Source organism: Apteryx mantelli, chromosome 7 (genome assembly GCF_036417845.1).
Source record: "Apteryx mantelli isolate bAptMan1 chromosome 7, bAptMan1.hap1, whole genome shotgun sequence".
Taxonomy (NCBI): domain Eukaryota; kingdom Metazoa; phylum Chordata; class Aves; order Apterygiformes; family Apterygidae; genus Apteryx; species Apteryx mantelli.
This window is the reverse complement of record NC_089984.1, coordinates 25,989,803-26,011,256: the sequence shown is the minus strand read 5'-3', so window position 1 is coordinate 26,011,256 and position 21,454 is coordinate 25,989,803. Positions and strand designations below refer to the sequence as shown.

General features: G+C 37.4%; 1 protein-coding gene across 1 annotated transcript in view; it reads right to left on the bottom strand.

The window, feature by feature from the left end:
* Nucleotides 1–21,454, bottom strand: part of TBC1D12 (TBC1 domain family member 12) — a 51,081-nt gene that overhangs the window by 5,388 nt on the left and 24,239 nt on the right. Inside the window, 8 exon segments of the mRNA XM_067300056.1 lie at nucleotides 1,666–1,737; nucleotides 2,494–2,588; nucleotides 5,600–5,680; nucleotides 6,388–6,494; nucleotides 6,871–6,988; nucleotides 9,307–9,389; nucleotides 12,501–12,616; nucleotides 19,809–19,865. Of these exon segments, the coding sequence (XP_067156157.1) occupies nucleotides 1,666–1,737; nucleotides 2,494–2,588; nucleotides 5,600–5,680; nucleotides 6,388–6,494; nucleotides 6,871–6,988; nucleotides 9,307–9,389; nucleotides 12,501–12,616; nucleotides 19,809–19,865 (729 nt within the window).

Here is a 21,454-nt window from a genome sequence, read left to right as displayed (position 1 = left end):
AGAAATTGAGTGTTTCTTCAGGTACAGGTTTTAGATGCTTGATGAAAATTCTGGGAGGTCTTATAATCACAAGTCCTTGGGGACTTGGAATGCAAGAAAGTTAAAACCACACAGGCTGAATGCAGAGCTCACAGGAGACAAAACTTGGCCTTAAGTCTGTTGTTAAGCTATGGGAAAAGCAGACATGGAAAAGAGTCACATATGGGACAGTTTAGACCCAGACAAATATGTTGGAATTGAGACAAAATTCTCTTTCACAACAGTCAATACAGATCTTCCCAGTTGCCAAACACTATTTGTTCACATACATAAAACTAGCTTTTAAGTAGTTAGCTACAATGCAAGTTTTATGTTTTTCCACAATCACATTCTCTCAGCAACTTTAGTCTCCAATGAAAGTGAAGAATATTACTCTTGTAGTTGTTAACTGATGATGTGAATACTTGTTATTCTGAAACATAATTCTACTAATTTCATCTGCAATGATGATTATTTTGCTCTTTCTAGGCACTTATGCTGCCAGCTCCTCATTTAAAAAACATGCACAGTATTTTAACCAACTAGGAAGAAAGCATTAATGTGCATCAAAAACAATCCATCAGTTTTCCATTTTTGTGGGATGGAGGGGTGTGGAAATAAAATTACACTACCTTTACTGCCAAGCTAACATCAAGAAAAATGTACAATCAGAAATATACAGGCTAGCCGAAATTGTCGCATCGTCTATTTCTACTGAAAAAGAGGCCCATCCATGAAAAATACTTATTTGCCTTTTAAAACTCCACCCTGGGAACAAGCAGCCTCAAAACCTGCAGAGTTTGTAATCTCACTGAAAGAGTGTGGGAAGGTCTCCAAAAATGAGGTCACAGATGACAGAATTCAGAGATGAAAAAAACATTTAAAAATGAAAAGCCAGCTAGATATTGATGCAGAGTGCTAAGTGTGTATGACTTGGAGAGAAAACACACCCTGTGGTATTTAATGCTTTGTCTCATGGATCAGTCTTTTAAAACTCTTCAAGTACTTTAGCCTAGAAGTGATTAAAAAGCTTTTGAAAAGTATTCCTAGCTTCACAAAGAACAAAAAGAAAAGTCAGCATCTGGTTGTTATTTAACTGCTTCTGTCAACTGACACCATTGAGAGAGATGTTAGATTTTTACACGTTAAGGTTTTTGCTGCAAGCAATCTTATCTCCACTGAACTCAGATGAGCTGATTAACCTTTTATATCAAAACACCAATAGGGAGTGTCTGGATTCTAAGATGTGAAGCGAGTGAAGCAGAGAGTGTCACTATGGAAATAGCAGCAGTGGGAGCAACAGTAGGCTAGAACAGGGCGAGAGCTTACTGAAGTCTGCTGGCAGCTTCTGTAGTTACTCTGGGTCTACCAGGGCTGGAACGCCTTGTGAACACATCAGTTCAAAAAAACTTCCAGAGCAAGCCAAATAGTACACTCAGTATTAAAATTCAGCAAGTTTTCAGCTATTTAATTATCTTTAAGAACTACCACCACTGTAACTACTATACAATGAGTAAGTGCTAAACTTTAACTTTTTCTGAAGTGCTAGCAGCATAAAGTTTAGAGAACCTAGTTCTCTAGTATACTCTGATATATGGCATTTAAGCATCTGTACTACGCTACAGATTTTTTACCACAAATACTTACATATCCCACATCCGGTCTGTAACATGTATATGCTCCTAAAACACTATGCAGGAGATCATGATAGGGACCACCCTAATGCAAGGGGAGGAAGGGGTGGGGGGGGGGGGGGGGAGAAAAAAAGAACTTTTCAGAACTGCTGTATAAATTTAGGTAGGTAACAAACCAGTTAAAGATGCAGAAGTGACAGTGAATTATTGCTCTGTTCACACCCTGAAAAATACCTCTTTTTACTGTAAGCATTACTTTTTATGCTTTTAAGATGTTAAAGTAACAGAACAATAATTCCATACGAAATAATTCCCTGGAAATCGGTATATAGTGGAAACTGAGGATATCTGGTGCAGGTATAGGGCTGTTTTTTCCCTTTAAGAGACACCAGATGTTTTAGCTTTTAATAACACAAGTTACTGTATTACAGTAATGCAAGTTATTTTATATATAATTATGTGTACACGCATATAAGTTCTTAAAAAACTAAAATAGGTACTAAGATTTCTGTAAACTAGTATATTCTCATTATTAAATGTTAGTAACTTCATAAACATTAATAGGAACTGCATGCATTTTTTCTAGGAGAAAAAGCCTCATAGTCCCTCATATTTACAGCTGTCCAAAAAGCAAGACAACTTTATCATAGTAAGTGTCCTACCTTACTTGTCAAAAACAAAACAAAAGGCCATTTGCGGTTGTATGTAGGAACCAATTAGTTTTAGTCATTTAGTTTAAACAAACAGCTTCTAAAAGTATTTGGCATTTAGCCAGCCACATTTGCCTGTTTAACTATTCAGAAGTTTAAAGTTGTCATAACTCAAGTTACAGAATTCTCACCTTCTGGAAAATATACAGGGATGGAAATGTGCGTGATATGTCCAACTTAATTAGCTCCAGGCTGGCCTCACGATCAGCAACAGATGCACCTGCATCTGCAAGCAAAAACACCACCGATAGGTAATTCCACAGACTTCAGAGCAAGTCTGCCATAGCCACATAGAAACTCTAAGGAAAAAAGTCACTTAGTTCTTGTTCTTGAAGTGTATTTCTACACTGCTGTAGTTTAAGAGCTACATTAAATACTGTCCACTGATACCAGGCGTATACCACCCACTCCAGAAAGTGAGGGAAACAATCAGGAATTACTGCCTCTGTCCATTCCTTCTCTTCAAGTCATACACCTTTACGTCATTCAGACTTAAAACAGGTTACCTTTTACTTCTGTATAGCACTCTATTCAGGCCCATACTGCCACTGTATTCACTAGCACTTCAACTCTGACCAGCCCTCAAAACTGTTCTCAGTCCTTATTTTCTGCTGTGACCTCAGTTACTGTATAGGAACAGTTACTACGTGTAAGTCTGTAAGAACAGAGTGAGATTACTGCTCTTGATCTAAACATGGTCCTGCGAGATCTCACCTTACTCAAATTTTTCATTCCTAATCTGGCTAATTTGGTGGCTCATTTCGATCAATAGCACTAAAATATATTCTATATACTGGGGAGGGGTGGGGGGGGAGGAAGATGGATTATTAGTCCTCATTTCAAGCAAACCAACACTCTTCCACCTGCAAAGTCAGGCAGGTACATCCCATGCTTGTCTCATGTTCCAGTTTTACTGACAGTAACCCAAAAGTGTTGGGAGTTGATACTTCACCTAAATTTCCGAATTTAGTAGGTATAACCTGCAGAAGTTACATTACTTCTGAGCTCTCATTAGCTCTCACTTGGCTCAAACAAGTTCCTTGCAACCTTAGGACTGGCACTCAAATCAAAGGAAGGCAGGCAGGCAGCATTCACTCAAGAAGCTCCTGAAGGATTTCAGCTGGCCCTTGAGTCATCTATATCCTGTCCTCCACATAGGGACATAGTGCAAATAGTAGTGATAGTGAGGAGAAAATACATGTGGCATTTGGGGCAAAGGCTCTTTGCCCCAAGCACTCTTTGAGTGCTTAAACTAGAGGAGCCAAGAGCCATCTGGGAACTGGAAGGTTGCAGGACTTGATGAATAGGCTTAAAAGGACCAGCTTTGCTGAAACCTGGAAAGCAGTATTTTTTTCTAGCCCTCCTAAAACTAAAAGATAGTCACAGAGCTGGGACTACCACAGGCCATACTAGGAAAATTTGTTGGAGAGAAAGAAGGCAAATTATAGAGAAAGGATGTACACTATTTAAAATAAAAAGTTCAAGAACTGCTGCTTAATCCCCCTCTTTTCTTTCAAAGAGACAGGTATTATCAGAATCAGGTTCATTTTGGTAGCATCCATTTAATCACAATGAGGCCCAAGGAAGATGGAAAGCTACAATACAGAGCACAAGAAACTCTGGATTTATGCTAGAAATTTAGTTCAGTGAACTAGAGCAGTCACTGCAGGTCTTCTGAGCAGATCTAGCAGATAACATCTTTTGACCAACCAAATTCTTCACTCCAAGGCACAGGAAGATACTTTCTATGGTTAATCTTTATGTGCCAAATGAAAGAGTTAAAAATTATTCAGACAGAAAAATAAACTCAGAGCTACTCAAATATGTTAAAGAAGGCAGAAGCAATTGATTTTTCGGACTTTGCTACCAAAGATTCCTAATAAAAACAGTAGGTTGGCTTGCTCTTTTTATCCAGAACCCATTGGTTTGAGTTTTCCCTTAAAATTATATTTCCTAAAATATCTGACACAATCAAAATGGTGTTTCCTCCAGCTCACACTCATCCAGAACTACCACTACCCTTCTGAAATACACAAACTACTTAAGCCTTCCCGCACTCTGTCTCCCTCCCCCCCCAAAAAACACTGAAAAAACAACCTCCTCTCCACTACACACACAAACCAAGGGACATTCCAAATGTATTTTCCAAGGCTAAGCATACAGTCATGTACATGCACAAGTTTTCAGAGTTTGTCTCAGATGAGTTTCAGATGAGTCACAGATGCAGTCTAAGGAAGACCTGAATAATTTACTGTCAAAGCAGACAGTAAATCAGGACTGGCTATGAGGGAAGGCAAACAAAAGTACTTCTTGCATTACAGTGACATTTTCTTTCCCAAAAGAGACTAACTCAAAAAATAGTTATTTCATGGCAGCTGGTACTGACAGTGTCACATAAGACAGTACCTTAAAAAAAAAAAAAAAAAAAAACCAACACCCACAGCCAAACAAAAAAAGCATTAACAGCACAAGAAGTTAGTATTGGTGACAAGGATAAATCCACTATTAAAAGCACATTATTGATGCTATTTTTAACTAAAAGAACACCCACAGGAGACAACAATAAGCCAGTGATAAAACTCCATCATACATACACTTCCGGATTAGGCATAGATCTATAAGAAGTGTGGTAACATCTCCATTTAATAGATTTGGGAGGAAAGGCAGTCTGGGATTCAAAATGTGTGATGAATTACATGCTCTTCACCTTTCAGTTCCACAACCAAAATCAAAGATAACTTTTTTGCTCTCCCAAAATTGTGGAAGGGATATTTCTGCAGAAAGTGATCTAGATGCCAACATACGAATCATCTAAGCAGAGCTAAGCAACTGCACATACTAGAATTTAGTTTTTTCTTTTTGTTCTTTTCTTCATTCCTAATCTGGCTAATTTGGCAGCTCATTTCAACCAATTTTGTTCATGTCTTCACGTTTCATCTAAAATTTTCAAGATAGTGTAGTGCTGGAATTTCAGGATTTCAGAAGAAAACATTCATTTGAAAGTGAATTAGCACATGCCATATTTCAATGCATTTTTATTGATACAGGAATAATTGTTGAGCTCCTCACTCATTGACTTGTTATAAAAAACATTTAAGGAGGAAATCACCCAGGTAACTTTGAACAAATATTCCTTTCACTGCATTACAGCTGAACTTGAGAGATTTTGCAGAGTTGTAAAAACAAATAAATAAAAACAGGGTAATAGGAAAACATCTAGGATTCAGAAGACCCTACCTTCTATGTCATTCTCTGAACTTGTCTCACTGAAGCTTTTCCATCGTTCCTTAGCTCTAGATAAGAAGATTTCATAGAGTTCTGCAAAAAAAAACAGGTAGAGGTAAGTAACAAAAGTGACCCTCCAAAATAAAAGCACACGAGGTACGTTTGGCTTTGTTATTGTTTTTGCTTGGCTTCATCTTACAGTTGGACATAAATCTATTATAAGGTTACCACTAACTACTGGAGTACCACTATACAGAGTTTTATATTTTGCACTATACTACGCTTTCTTCTGGGGTGAAAATTCAAATCACAAGAGGAAAATAAAGAATTAAATCTTGACAATCATGTCTTAAACTATTTGTATTTTTATTCTTTTCCGAACGGGTTAGAAGAAGCACTTCTAGCTCATCAGAATCATTAGTTATGAAACACTAAAGCAACCCCTTCCCTTCCCCCAAATCAGTTAAAATTCTCAATTTTAAACATCAAAGATTTTCTTGGGAACCACACGTTTAAACTCTAAGACAACTAAAATGTTTCTATAAGCAGATTTTGAACCCTATTTCCATGACTTTACAAGCTATGATGTCTGTTTCACTGTTAAAAACCCCCACCTCCCTGACCCTCCCCGCCAAAACACAGAAATAAGACAAAAGAACACCACCACCACCACCTCGCACACTCCTGCTTCTCAGGCTGTGAAATATAATTATTTAAAAAGCAAATATGTCCTATTTATGTTTTTTATTTGAAAATGACCAACTTAACAGATAATATTTTTATGCAAAATTAAGGCATACCAGGAGTGATATTCAATTCGTTTCCCACGGCTAGACTCCAAACCTTCCCACGTACACTTGGAGGTAATCCCTGCCACCACAGTTCTCGAACTCTTCGGGTAGCACGCCTAGGATAGGGAAGCAGAAAAAAAACAAAGACAAAAAAGAAACAAACAAAAAAATATTCCAAATCTTGTTTTCTGAATTCATTGAGCAACTCATAAGCAAGATAACATACTATTTTCCAAGTCAAAATTCATGGATCTCTGCTTATGCTAAAGCTCCATGGGGGAGGGGGACCTGCCACCCACCCATCCAGCAAAAAAACCAGAAAATTCAGAAAGCAGGTTTCATGTTGCTCTGTAATGACATCATATTATATCATGGCAATGGACTTCTTGACAGAAGAGAAAGAAAAAGGAAAATAAGGTATGTGGTTCTTCTGTTTTCAGAGGGGAAACACAAGCCATACGCACCTCATTTACACAACAGAACTTTACTTACATGCCTTCCCAGTTAGGCAGTATTTCATTGACCCAAATCACCATAGCACTAGCGATATTCTCTTCTTGCTTGAAACGCTCCCTCATTATTTTTTTCCTTTTATGTGCTTCTTTAATTTCTGTTAAATATAACACATTAAAAATTCTGTGTTAGTGCATTTAACAGTTGAATTATTTATCTAATAATTTATCTAATTATTTAAATGACACCTGAAAGATCAAGGTTAAATTACAGTTGTGTGAGCTATCCTTTACTAGCTGTTTCTATTGATTGCAGGCAAATATTAAACCAATTCTGTAGAAAACCAGACAAGATAAAACACAGTGGTTATTGCATGTCCTACACTGAAAAGTAATTGGGGACAGGGGGGGAGAAAGAGCAATACCAAGCTCCATATCCCTTGTAGCTAAGCTATTTCTATGCCAGATATTCCCAGTTTGTATTTTGCTTCAACTGCCAAATCCGGAGTTAAGTTTCCAGTGGGTAGACCTATTTGGTGAGAAAGTGCTGAGTTCGTCCACTCTTCAAAAACAGAAAAATTCCTAGTAGTACACAGGTACTGTGTACCATTCTACATAATGGCAGAGTACTGCTCTTAAATATATTATTTAATTTAATTCCTCCTTATAAGAGATACATGCACCTTCGGATAAGAGCATTCAAGTAATGCGTTCCACTATCTTTTAAACAATTTTGGAGCTTTAAATGCTAGAATAAGATCAGCTCTTTCAGCTACCAGTAGATCAATTTATCAGAAACTGTACCTTAGAGGGGGTTTTTCCTCAGAAATACACTGAGCTAAAACATCTGAAGGATGTCACTAAATAACATAAAAATGCAAGTGAAGCTCTCCTGCAACTTCCTCTACATGCCATCAAATTATCGGTCTCAAAAAGTGTTTGGTTTATTTTAAATAATCTCTAGAGAAACCTATTTAAGAATCATTATTCAAAGATTAGAGGCTATTTTTAAGTTAATTAAATAGAAAGCAGTTTGGACCAGGAAAAACCTGATTAGAAAGCTAGCAGCACTTTTTTCTGCAGTATGGAGAAGGACTAATAAAGCAAGCATATCATCAGCATTGTTCTTCTTGTAGTGAATTTCATACCACATCCTACCCAAAACATACTTACTTCCATATTTAGACTATTAGCGGTAACTATAAAGTTACTGTTCAAAAAGCGCAATTTTATATCCATTTTCAAATTGTTCAAAGTCTACCGAAGCTTCCAACTAAAAGGATTACTTACCTGCCTATTTCATTTCTGAAAAGAAGACCTAAAGATCTAAGACAAAGCCACTAATATTTCTGAACAAGAGAAAAGCAAGAGTTATTTTGCCTTATGTTAAAATGGTTCATTTCTAAATCCCTCCTATTAAAATGGCTAACAGCAAAAATGGACCTTCTACCTTAACATCATCAAGAACTGTTGTGAAACTGCAAGATGTGCTCTTTTGAAAGCAGCTCTACATCAGCTCCATTAAACATACTGACACAGTAAACTTGCATCCTCAGGAAACTGATACGGCTGGCTAGCTGCAGTAAGTCTTTCTGGAAGCCCTGTGCATAGCAGTTTATTTAGCGAGTACTAGGGCACACGCACTGGAACAGGATACGCAAAACTGTGCGCTGCTGACCCTTCAGGAAAGACGCAGTTTCAGAGCGTGGCCCACAGATCACACCTTACAAGATGCACACCGCGAGAGAAGAGTGAAATGAGTTCTGAAGTGCCTTGGATTTCTCATCAACTTTCAGAATAAGATTACTCAGATCCATAGAGAGGCTCAATCACTTCTGAAGCTTAGATCTGAGTGACAACAGCTCAAGTAAAATGTGCAGCATAGATTCTTAAAATAGCTTATTCCCCAAATACTAGATGTGAAATGGACCCCTAGGGAAGTCCTTATAACAGTCATTGCTTATTTTGAACAAACTATTTATAGATCGACACAGTACAAAATGCTACAACTATGTTTAATTTAAAAAAACAGAACTAGTGGGAGTAGGAAGTTTCACATAGGTACAGATGGTCAGAAAAAACAAATTTTCAACTGTCTTCATATTGAAATTGATCACAATTTCCTGGAAAAAAAAGAATCTTTAAGCAGTCAACTTCATTATACTTTTAGCAGCAGCTGCAGCATGGCCACCAAAAGAAAAGTCTGAGCATCTTGAATGTTTCCAGCTGGTCACGTCACACAAGTAGTTAAAAAAACAAATTTCTATTTAAAAATTATGGAAAAAGAAGTTAAACTGGAGCAAGGAAACAATCCGAGGATAGAGTTCTGGTTTTAAACTGTGTGCATTCATGTACTAGAGAGAGAGAAATATCAAACAAGGTTGTCTTTAGCATAAAGACTAGCCTATAAGCCATAAGTTATTTTTTTTTTTTTACAGTTAAAAAGAATTATAATGATTTTTGGTAGTTAACATACCTCGTTTTTTTGCCTCTGCCACCATTTCATCATATTCTTGTCGGTGACGTAAAGCCTCCTCCACAGATTTGGCAGGAAGATTTCTGAAAACAAGTTGTTCCTGAATTCAATACACAAATAATATTCTGAACCATTTCAAAACAGGTTTTAACTTCGGTCCTCTCTAAGGTGAGCTCTGGAGATGTCACACTACTGATGTTTCAGTAACAGTAGTAGCAGACTGCTATTTTTTCCAGAACTAGCAGATATTTACTGTACTGCTTCAGTTTATTTGTTCTCCTATGGCTTCCCTCTAAAGCAGGGCAGGAGTACAAGAAACTAGCACCCTATCCAAAAATCAGTGAGGCACATCCAAGATCTCCTAAAATTCTAGCTTTTTATCCTTTCAACTTGCGTGTAGAAAAATAAACCACTGGCAGAAAAGTTTGTTCATACTCATCTCACTCACCAGTCTCTGAAACTACTGGATTCATTGAACATCTGTAATTACGTGTGGTTACACAGAACTTTCCAAAAAAAAACACAAAAAAAACAAACAACAAAAAAAAACAAAACCACACACCTACAAACATTAGTATGATAATTCAGAGTTTCCATTATGAGACCCAGTATATTATCAGGGTCATTTTTGTGGGCCACAAGCAACTTCCATTCCTATGGACACCTGCAGCAATAAAGAGTATCTATTGAAGCAAAGACAGCTATGAAGACTTCTGCTAGAAAAGTTAACTGAACTACAAAACTAACTTTACTAAGTCAGCCTTGGGGAGAAAAAATTAAATAAAAACCAAACTCTTCGAAGACAGTCTCAGGAAAAACCCTTCATGAACCAAGAATTTCTATCAAAATTATTCTCTTTGATACACTACAGAAAGTAAGTTCACATAAACTGAGGAAAGGGAAACACTAACATTCCATATAAAGTTTATTTCTTCCACTACAGTGCCATCACATTTATGCATATCTATACTTAAATCATTAAAGACACCAGCATATCTATGCTCCATTTTTTCATATGAAATTTATGATTGCATATTTTCAATAAGAGGTAAAGGTTTTCATTCATTATAGGTAGTCCCTTTAAAACTGTCAGAAGAGAAGATGGGTTTATCCAAAGGAGGATAGACCCAATTTATGTCTAGAGCTGAAGTTAAGGAAGTTTGCTGTAGAACTACCAGTTTGCCAGTTTCACATTCATTTGTTTTTTGGCTCTATAGTGATAACCTACGTGCCAAATGCACACCTCCTTTTACCTCAGTGGACTCATTCTAAAACAAAACAGAATACAACAACATTGGGTCTCAGTCTCTTACCCAAACTCTAGCCTACTTTGATTCAAAATAAACAGAAGAGTTTTTGTCATTTTATTATGCAATAAAAATGAAGTATCCCACCTCCTTTTATGCAAGTAGAAAAGATAATTTTCTTAGTGTTTCTGCCAGAATGAGACCAGATTTTATTTTCAAAGATCATAAGATATAGCAACACCTTATGCACTTGAGATGGTACTCAAATTTGAAACAAGTGGAAGTGCCACAATATTAAAAGCATACTTCTGGTAAATTTGATTTTTCAAATTGGGAAAATTTGAAAGTATAGGAAAACATCAGTAAGGCAGTTAATTCAACGTCTTACTGTCCACCACAGTTAGAGAAACAATGCATTTATAAAGTCTCATAGCAGTCTGTACATCCATTCAAGATATTCCTGTTTTAGCACTGAATAAACTAGAGAATCTCTAAGGAAACATTCTAGCGCTACATATTCTGTTTTCCACGTTCTAATTGAAATTCATTAGAGCAAATGCTTAACAGTTCTACCACAAGCTTTCTCAAGGTGCAATCCGAAAGCCTTGCTCCACATTTACTTTCCACATAAGCATGTGTTACTAGTCAGGAGGTTCTCCTCTTTCCTTCAAATTGTTGAAGGCAGTATAGCTGAAAATACAGACCAAAATTACAGAATCACAGAACAGCTGGGGTTGGAAGGGACCTCTGGAGATTGTCTAGTCCTAATCCACTACTCAAGCAGGGTCAACTAGAGCAGGTTACTCAGGCCCTTGTACAGTCAGGTCTTGACCATCTCCAAGGACAGAGACTCCACAACCTCTCTGGGCAATCTGCTCTGGTGTTTCATCACCCTCACAATGTTTAAAAAAAGTTTTCTGATGTTTAAATGGAATTTCCTTTGCTTCAATTTATGCCTATTGCCTCTTGTCCTGTCACTGAGCACCACTGAGAAGAGCCTGGCTCCATCCTCTTTACATCCTCCCATCAGATATTTGCACACATTGATAAGATCCCCCCTGAGCCTTCTCTTTTCCAGGCTGAACAGTCCCAGCTCTCAGCTTCTCCTTGTATGAGATGTGTTAGTCCCTTAATCATCTTTGGGGTCCTTTGCTGGACTGTCCAGTAGGTCCATGTCTGTCTTGCACTGGGAAGGCCAGAACTGGGCACAGTATTCCAGATGTTACTTGTTATTATGGTTATTACCCATTTTTCATTGCTGTTCTTATTTGTACATAGCACAGTGTTGCACCTACACTTGCTGCTTTGTCTTCAACAGTAGTTTTAAGGAGCTAAGACTACTTAATTGGGATTTGGGGAGGGGGGGGGAGGAAACAGTTTCAGTAAACTCATTATCATCTTGGTACCAACAGAGCATTTAACTGTAGTTACCAGATACCTTCCGATCACAAATGTTGATTACTCATTTTGTACTTCTAGTGTTTTAAAAGCAACTCCTCCCACTCCCTGCTGTTACTTACCTACTACTTAAAAAGACTCTTCTGATAGAGCACTCTCCAAGTTTGCCGACAGGAAAACTGTTAGTGTTGAGTCTGCCCTACTGGTCTAGGAAATTAAAGTTTTCAAAACTGGGGAAAGGAGAGGGGAGTGCACACTCAGTTGGTCAGGGAAAGCACAGGGAAGAAATCCATAAAAGTCTTCAGAAATTTTTCCTGATTAAAGGTGCCTACACCACTGTCATAGGGTGGGCCCCATTAAAGAAAGAAAAAATTTTATTATATAGACTAAATAGTTGTAGATCCTTCTGGAGGTATTTGTTAGACTATCATTTGGGATAAAATAATCGAATGATACTTTTGTGCAAGAAACTTGAAGATTAACTCATCATAAGCATAATCAACAAATAATTCACAGTCATCACCTACTCCACAGTAGAGTTATACTTACGCTGGTCGATCCTCCAGAATCAGAGCAGTAGTTGAAAGTGGTTCAAATTCAATATTCTTACGTCTTGTTGATGGGGGTGGAGGTTTATACATTCTTCCTGTCCGTGCTTCATATTCCTAAACAAGATTATTGACAAAAATTAACTTTAAACTTTCAGCTTCCCTTATAATTAGTGAGCATATTATTATATATTTTAAAATTATTTAATAAGTGCTAAAGAATTCATTTAAGATGGCATAGAGCTAACATTTCAAGTTAAAGTTATTTATAGCAAGACAATACAGCTTTTCAGGACTACTAAGTAAAGATGAATGAGAAAGTAGCTTCATGTATCAGCTTGATCTTTTATCCATTCCAGTTCAATATTAATACCGAGCACTCAAGTACATTTACATTTAGGAAATCTGCATAAGTATACTTCCAATATTAATTAGTAAGCAATTATATTTGAGTAATTACTGGTGAAGTTAAGGGGGGGGAAAACAACACTAATCATGTTTTTTTCATGTGTTCATGTTTCTGACGTCTTTAGCAAGGCCACCAAATCTTTATCATCTAGAATATCTACACTGTACTCAGTGACAGTATATGTATACATTTATTATTACCAAGCTGTTTTGCCTCATCTGTTTCTCACATGCAGTCTGTTTGAAAAGGAACACTTAAGAGCCCTTAATACAGAGATGATGCTGGGGAAGAAAGAATACCATTCCTTTTTCCACTGAGCAACTCAATAAAACAGAAATATGAGAATGTTTTTAGGAAAAAGGCTGGACAGAGCCAGATGAAAATCTCAGATCTTAAGTGTTCTCTTTTATTTGACCTCTGCCTGCTGCCAAGTTGCTGGAAAACCCATTCTTACAGTTCAGCAAGTTTAAAAAGGTTATCTGTGAGAAGATATTCAACTTATATCCAATTCAAGTTCACTTGTGGGTTAATATTCTCCTTATGCATGAAGACTAAATACTAATTTTTCTGCAATTCTTTCACATGCTAGAATTCAAACACAGCATCTTAAGAGTTGAAAAATCATCTTTAAGAGAGCAAATTCAAGGTATTTTAGTAATGTACTTTCAATGTTCCAACACCTCTGTTCTTATTCTTAAGCACAGCCAAACAGGCTCTAACTTTTAAATTTTTTTTATTTTAATTAAGGACAGCTTATTCTTGTACATCTGCTGCTTATTAATTGTAAACCAAATTCCATCTCATATTAACCAAAATATCTCATGTTGGTCAAGACACCAAAACCAAGAAGTGATCAATTACCAACTAATTCGGTCATATTATCTCCCTGAACAAATCTAACAGTCTTCTCTAGAAACTGCTCCCAAATGAATCTACACCTAATAAACAGCTTCTCATACACATTAGTTCTCCCAGGAAAAAAAAAAAACAAAAACAAAGGGCATTACATATTTGGGGTTATTTGATAGCATTATGGAAACATAACTGACAATTTTGAAGTTATTATATACCTTAATAAAGCTGAGTACACAAGTTGAAATCCATAAAGTTAAATGGGATAACAACTCTTACAAAGGCAACAGCGCAGCCTCAGATTTCCAGAGTAGGGACAAAGTCTCTGCTCAACACTAATGTGGCTTAAAGTTTTCTGCTCAACAGCTTCTTTCCCTACCACTTTTAATAATCTCCTACAAAATTTCTGTTCTCCCATATTGTGTGTAATCCATGAAGTGATCCAAAAAAGAAAACAAAACAAAAAAAACCCACTTGATTAAGTCATGTTGATTTCATCTTAAGAGACAGATACCAGATAACCATTGAGGCTGGAAGGCACCTCTGGAGACTGTCCTGTCCTAACACCCTGCTCAAGCAGGGTCAAGTTGCTCAGGACCTTACCAGGTCATTCCCAGAAAAATCTCAAAAAAATCTTTTGAAATCTTTTTCTCCCCCAAGGGTTTGACCATCCTTCCAGCTATCCACCCTTTGACTTCTGCATCATCCTCTGCCCTGTGGCAGTATACCAAACTCCTCATTTTGTTAGTGCCATGGAAAGAGAGGCACAAACCCATAGCAATCAGCCTACATGGACTAAAAGAGAAGTGTTGTTGCTTTCCTATCTGCAGGAAAAGCCCAAGCATGCACCTTGTAAAGAAAACTGGTAAGAGCAGTGGCAGCACGTGCTATCAACATTTATGCATACAGTTACACAAGAAACCTAATTCTTCATAAACACAACGACTCAAGAGTTATTAGTCAACTGTTCTTAGAAATATTTAGAACTAAGTTGTATTTATTAAGTCTCTGGCCAAGAACAATAGGCAACACAAACCGCCTAGGACATATTCCTCTCCTGAATGATAATTTGTCCAACTTATCTTTTGATTGAAAACAATACGCATCCAGTATCATTTAACACATTCAAACAAGGATCTTAACAGCCAGGCATATGGAATTGATAGAGGTTTTTTGTAATTTACAGCAGCATAAAAATCAGAAAACCTTAAATCCATTGTATGAATGAATATATACATTTAAAAGCCTAAAATTATTTCATCTCACCTAAAACCTTAGAGACACATGTACCTCCTCCACGCTTCATTCCTCAGTCTACCCTAGTGTAATCTCAGCTAGGAAAGTGTCCTGCGATAGTTCCCCAAGACCAGCATTTAGCTCCAGTACTGAAAACAGGCCGACAATATCAGAGCACAGTAGCAACGCCATCTCTCCAACCCCTGGTAGAAGTTGAGTGACTTTACACTTTTTCAGCACTTTGCAACAGAAGTCACAAATCAACCACATTCAGTGGTCAGAGATGAGAAAGCGCGGATGGCCCCCAACCTTTTCAACATGCCTACTATTTGCATGCAAGTTAACTAAAAAGCACTGAAAGACAGATGTTAGAACTGAAGTCACTCTCGCTTTTTTTCTACAAGCAACACATCTGAATGGTGCTAATGCCTCTGGCTATCATGTATGCTAAGAACTAATATACTACTTCCAAAGCACTGAGGAAAAGAGTTCTTCACAGGGATTTCTATGAAAGGCTGAGCTCGTTACTGAACTGTGAATGAATGAACTGTGTTTTTGGAAATAAGCACACTTTACAAACAGTCTCCCCTCCCCCAAGAAAAAAAAATAAAGCACACACACAGGGAGAGTGAAGCCTACGAGCAATACTGGAAAGAGTCAAAGCAGAGATCAAAATAGCTTCAAGCTCAAACACTGTCATGGCTGCATATTTCCCCAAGATGAAATATATTAAGAGTATCACAACCTTCCTATAGGAGATGATTCTTGCCCAAGAAGCCTGTGTTCTAGAACTTATTTGAAGATTAGATCCAAGAAACCAATCAAGCATGCAGGGAACACACTAATTTGGGCAACTAAAATATCCATTACGTTCTGGTGCCTTTCCTCACACATTTTGTGTTACTACGCTCAAGGAGTCCAATAACCTTACGTTTGATGTAGAATCAAAGATTCTCAACACTGGATGAAAGCTTGAGCTGACACAGAATTTCATTTCACAAGACGTGAGGTAATACTCTTCCTTAGAAGATACAATTTAAAGCGCTTGACAAGAACTGAAGTTGCGGGGCACATCCCAGCAGACAGAACAGCCGACAGCTACGACTGCAGCCTCTGCAAGACCTGTTGAAAATAGCTGATTTTTGACTCATCTGTTCTGGTGAGTTACGTTTCGAAAGTCAGTCCTCCTACAAGCAGGGGAAGGCCCACCGCTCACCCAACTACAGGTAAGAAACTAAACTCAGCTTAAGCCAATAGCTTTTATCTGTAATTACTCATGCTTGGACAGAGATCATTTTCTCACATTCAGAGTCAAGAGGTCACAGAAAATTTCCCAGTGATGCACACTCTGCTGTTCTGAGTATCATTAAATAAAGTTAGGAATTATGGGGACTACTCTTACTGTACAGAACTTGAATCTTCATTTAAGTGTTGATTACCAGTTTTACTGTGAACCTCTCACCACAGACACACAAGATCAGAGGTTTTATTACTTTTAGCATTAACTAACTTACAGTTTATCACAAGATAATACAGGCTTGTACTACAATACAGCTCCATTCCCAGACACTAAAGAAAAAAAAAAAAATCAGGATATCCTTCATGAAAGGAGTTTAAAAAATAAAGGCATCTATTCAACAAGAGCAAGTAAAACTGCTCTCTCCAAAAAGAATAGAAAATGGGTGTGACTTAACATAGTAGCACTGTACTTCAAAAGGGGAATCTTTAATTTATTCTACATTCAAGGTTTGTAATGGATATCCAAGTTTACTCATACACCCATACAAGATTTTTTTTTTTAAATCACTTTCAGAAAGTCTAGAAGTGATACCACAAAAACTGATATTGGTAGATCATGTATAATGTTACCTTAATAAAAATAAATGTTTAAGTAAAAAACAAACAAACAATTTTGGAAGTGTCACACGCATGGTTTCAGTAGTTTAGGGAAATTTGTTCTTAAAAAAGGTATTTAATTTTTTATTGAACCATATTTAGAATTTAATAAAAGTTACTGAATATTTCACAAAACCAGACTAGGTAAGAACCAAATCTCAGTTTTAACAGAAAGCAAGAATAGTAATTTTATTCAAGAACAGTACTGGATTCTTTTACCTACTGCCAATAACAAACCTGTAAACAGACAAAAAGCACATTTTTCCTGAAAAACACAGTAGCAGTATTTGTAAGACCACTTTGGAAACTGGCATCTGTAACTGATATGTAGAAAGATGCGTATTTTACTTTTTATTCCTATAAAAATACAGATAAGAGTATTAATCTACAGACAGGTAAATGCTTGGGGTAGAGGAAAAAAAGCCTTTCCTTCATGAACTACCTTTGGGCTTAAGATAAAGATATCCCAAATTGTCTCCCTTATTTATTGCTTTAAAGGAAGCAGATTTTTTTTTTTCCTCTCTCATTAAAACAAGGTAGACCTGCACAGTTCCTTTGTGCATGCACCTTTTGATAGCTAACAGAAATAGCTACAGAAAACATCCAAAGCTGAAGTTTTTCATCCTGCCTCAGAAGCACCAGGTACGCCAGCTAGCCCTTTCTCAGCTAATTTAGGGATCTCTAAGCGGTCCCGGACTGCACTGTGCAACGGATGCATGACTGCCCACAGCTACTTCTTCCAGCACCTGAGCAGCCTGTGCAACTAACTTGTGTAAAGGAGAAACAGCTGCATTAGGGCATTCCACAAGCCCTAGCTGACCCCAAGTGAAGTAGGGCACACTAGTCAGGTAAAGTACTTCACTGGATGTGGATATAATGATTCAATTTTAGGAGACAAACTTTCATCTTCAGTGCCAAAAAACATACAGCTTTAAAAGAAAAGCAGTAAATTTGACAACACTAATAATAAATACTACAAAATTAACATGCACCTTGCTGGGGTAAGTTTTGATCTAGCTAGGACCAAACAACAAAAGCTGAGCTCCTAGAAATGAGTGACAAGAATCCTTGGATTACAGACAAACTCCCAAGAGACTGACAAGTACCAATTGTACCGATTAAATACTGCAGATCTAATTATGTTTTAAGCATGCTAGAGGAAAACTGACAGTGATAGGCAGCACCATGAAATAACTTTTATTCTATTTTAAGTGTTGTCTCTATTTAAAGTAGATATCAAGCCACATTAATAATCCAGTTAAACAAAGCACTGATCCTGTGTATTACAGTTTTTTAACACTGTTCTCTCCCCCCAAAATCCTGACACTGAAACAAGTTTATGCCCTCAGTTGCAAGTTCTGTGGAGGAAGCAGTAGGGATTGGCACCTGTTCTGCCGAAGTTTTTAAAACTTCTCCCCTCTACCTATACACACGTCTCTGCAGAGCACATGGGCCTCTAAAAACATCCATATGATTATTCTGACAGTGCTGCGCAGCTAACTAGAACTATCACGACAAAGATCATTTCCCTTCAGTTCAAGAACAGTCAAAGCGCCCAAGAACGGAAGCGTTAGTAGACTCTCCAGGAGGGCACCTTCCTATGGCACTGTTTAAGTGACTCAATTTATGTAATGTCCCCAAAAGAATTTCTGCTAATGCCTACGGACTCCTGCCACACGCCCCTCCCCCCCCCCCAAAAAAAAATCCCAAGAGTTAAATCTTGTTAAAATTGCTGAACTAGCACTGGTTACAAGGTGATTAAAGCAAAAGGTGCTTATAGCAAGAATAGACTTTACTGAAAAATTCTGGGGGTCAGAAACTACACGTTTCCTCAGAACTAAGATGCCAGAGGCTACCAGGACAGACACCACAGCAAACTCAACCTATACCGAAGAGGAAGGGGAAAACACTGAGCTTTGGCACAGCAGGCGAGAACAAGTCCTATGTATCAAATCCCAAACAGACATTGAGCAGGTTTCTAGGTCCATCTCCCAGCTTTCAAAATAACATCAGCCACCTTCGGGTGCTGATTTTGTTTTTCCCTTCGGTTGGGTTTCTCACAAGGAGTGCCAAGTTTCATCTCTTGCTGCTTACAAAAAGCAGGAAGCCATAGGCTTCTTGACCCAGTATGGAAGAGATAAGAGTGACCAGACTATGTAACGTGAACAACAGGCATCACGTGCCAACTAGGTTATATTGCTTTCTTTCATGAAACCAGAGTAACAGTGTATATATATATATATATAAGGCTATATATAAGACTAAAAAGCAAAGTTGCACTACTCCTGCTTAGCAAAGGGTGCGGGGTTACGTAAAGAATTTTCAGAGCAACGAGCAGGCGCACTAGACCCGTTTCAGAAGCGTACCAGTTACAGCATAAGGGAGGTATAACCGCATATAACAAGAAAGCTTCAATAGTTACACTTTACTAGGTTTCCAATTTCATACTTTGAAAGAGTGATTAAAAGCATCTGGAACTCTGAAGCACCACCATTAATAGCTTGTGCGACTTAGTAATAGGGAAGAAAAGATTCTAGAATATCAATTTTCCAGGCCAACACAAGGTGTTCAAAAATATTATGAATTAAATCATTAACAACTTTTATCATTAAGCAAGGAGGCACAGCGAACATGCGTAACACTAGAACTTGACAGGAATTTACTTTTTATCTCCTGCTATTCAAGAACAAGCAATATTAATAAACAACAATAATACTCTATCACTTTTCAAGTTGTTAGTGAGATTCATGTGTGAGGTTTTTTCTTTTTTAAACTAATGATATCTAATGAGTTGATGGTTAGTGCCATAAAATATTCATGCTACTGTGAAAATGTGATGTTCTATTTTTAATGAGTGCTATACAGTCCCATGCATGGCATTGAATGCAACTAGAAAAAAAATATTAAATTCCATACCCCTGTGTTTAATAGACTGAGAGCAGATATTGACGCAAGACTGCCAGAACTGTCATCCTAATGAGAAAAACAGAAGCAAAGCCTTAGTGAATAAGTGAAGAAAAAGACCATTAAAACATAGCAACATGCAAGCCAAAATTTAAATTTACACGCAGAATATTTATACTTGATGATTGAAATATGTGGCTGTTCCTCCTCCTCCAGCCCTCAAAATACACCAAAAAAAAAATCATAGAGACTTCATACTTCTGGAATCTGTGCATAAGTTGCTATTGGATTATTTCTCCATTTTAATTGAAATTTTATATTCTTTTCTACAATCAACACCTGTGCCCAATGGTAGACTTTTTCCTCCTCAATCATAGCACCTTTGTCAAGTGAATGGCAGATTATAGTCACCGAAATGTCTTTCTCTAGCCCACACCACCCAAAGCAGTTACGCTTTTCACTCACCCTACTTTGGCAGATAAATTGTCAAAGAGAAGAACAAAACATTGTCTATACACAGATGTTCCAGAAGTCCAGTTTGCTCTGAAAATGAATCATGAACGTCTTGCTTTCATTCAACTTGTTGTAGAATGCATTTCACTCCCAACTATATCATCACCTAAAAACTAGTTAGCTTTAAAGTTGAAAATAGTACTTTTAAATAGACTATTTACACTGTGGTGAAGGGGGGTGGGGGACCAAACACACACACACACACACACACACCAGGCCTGAAATTGGATAATATTTGGCAGGAAAGCAAACACTAAAGTTAATGTGGAAGTTCTGTCTGAAAGTTAAGTTTTTTTGTTTGGTTGGTTTTTTAACATGAGAGAATAGAAATCTGTATTAAATAGCACTCAGAGTGGGTCTTTAAGTTCTACCTCGCCTCCCCCTGTTATAATTGGTATTTCTAAATCAAAAGCTCACAAGTATATCACACTTCAGTCTCACTGGTGAGCTGGTAAGAACTAAGAGATATTTGTAAGGCTTTGAAATAGTCGCTTCAAAATGACAGCTATAAGATTCTGAAGAGCAATCTGAAATTCATCCCACCGCATCTGAGCAAGGGGATCAGGCAAAAGCAAGCCCTACTACTGCATGCCCCGTACAACCATGGCTTAGCAGCCTTCCACTCTAGATAGAACCTGATTTTCTAGTGCAAAAGTCAAGCTTAAGAAGGATGGCAAAGAAAGAGCCATTTTAAATATTACACTAGAGCTTTTAAATTAGATTAGAGATTTTTAACACTTAAGATTTTAAGCATTATATAACACCACAAGGAAGAAGGAAGAGAAAGTAAGCCCTTAATTATGATTGCCATGATATTTCTGAACACATCTGCAAGCTTCTTGTACCATACATTCCCAAGACTGAAAAAGCATTTTAAATTCCTTCTCCCTTACTATACTATTTTCTCTTTTGTACTGAAGTACAGCCTGAGGAAGCTGATAAGCTCCATCTTCAGATTTAGCATCAACACAACCTTATAGTCAGGGGAAAAAAAAATTGGGGGGGGTGAAGGGGGGAAACACACAGAGTACATGAAAGGCAGCATTTTTACCACCTGGAAGGCAATCTTTTTGCTAAATCTAATTCTTTTGGAATTGATATAGCCTGCTTGAATACTGATTTTGCTGTCACCCCCCCCATATTTT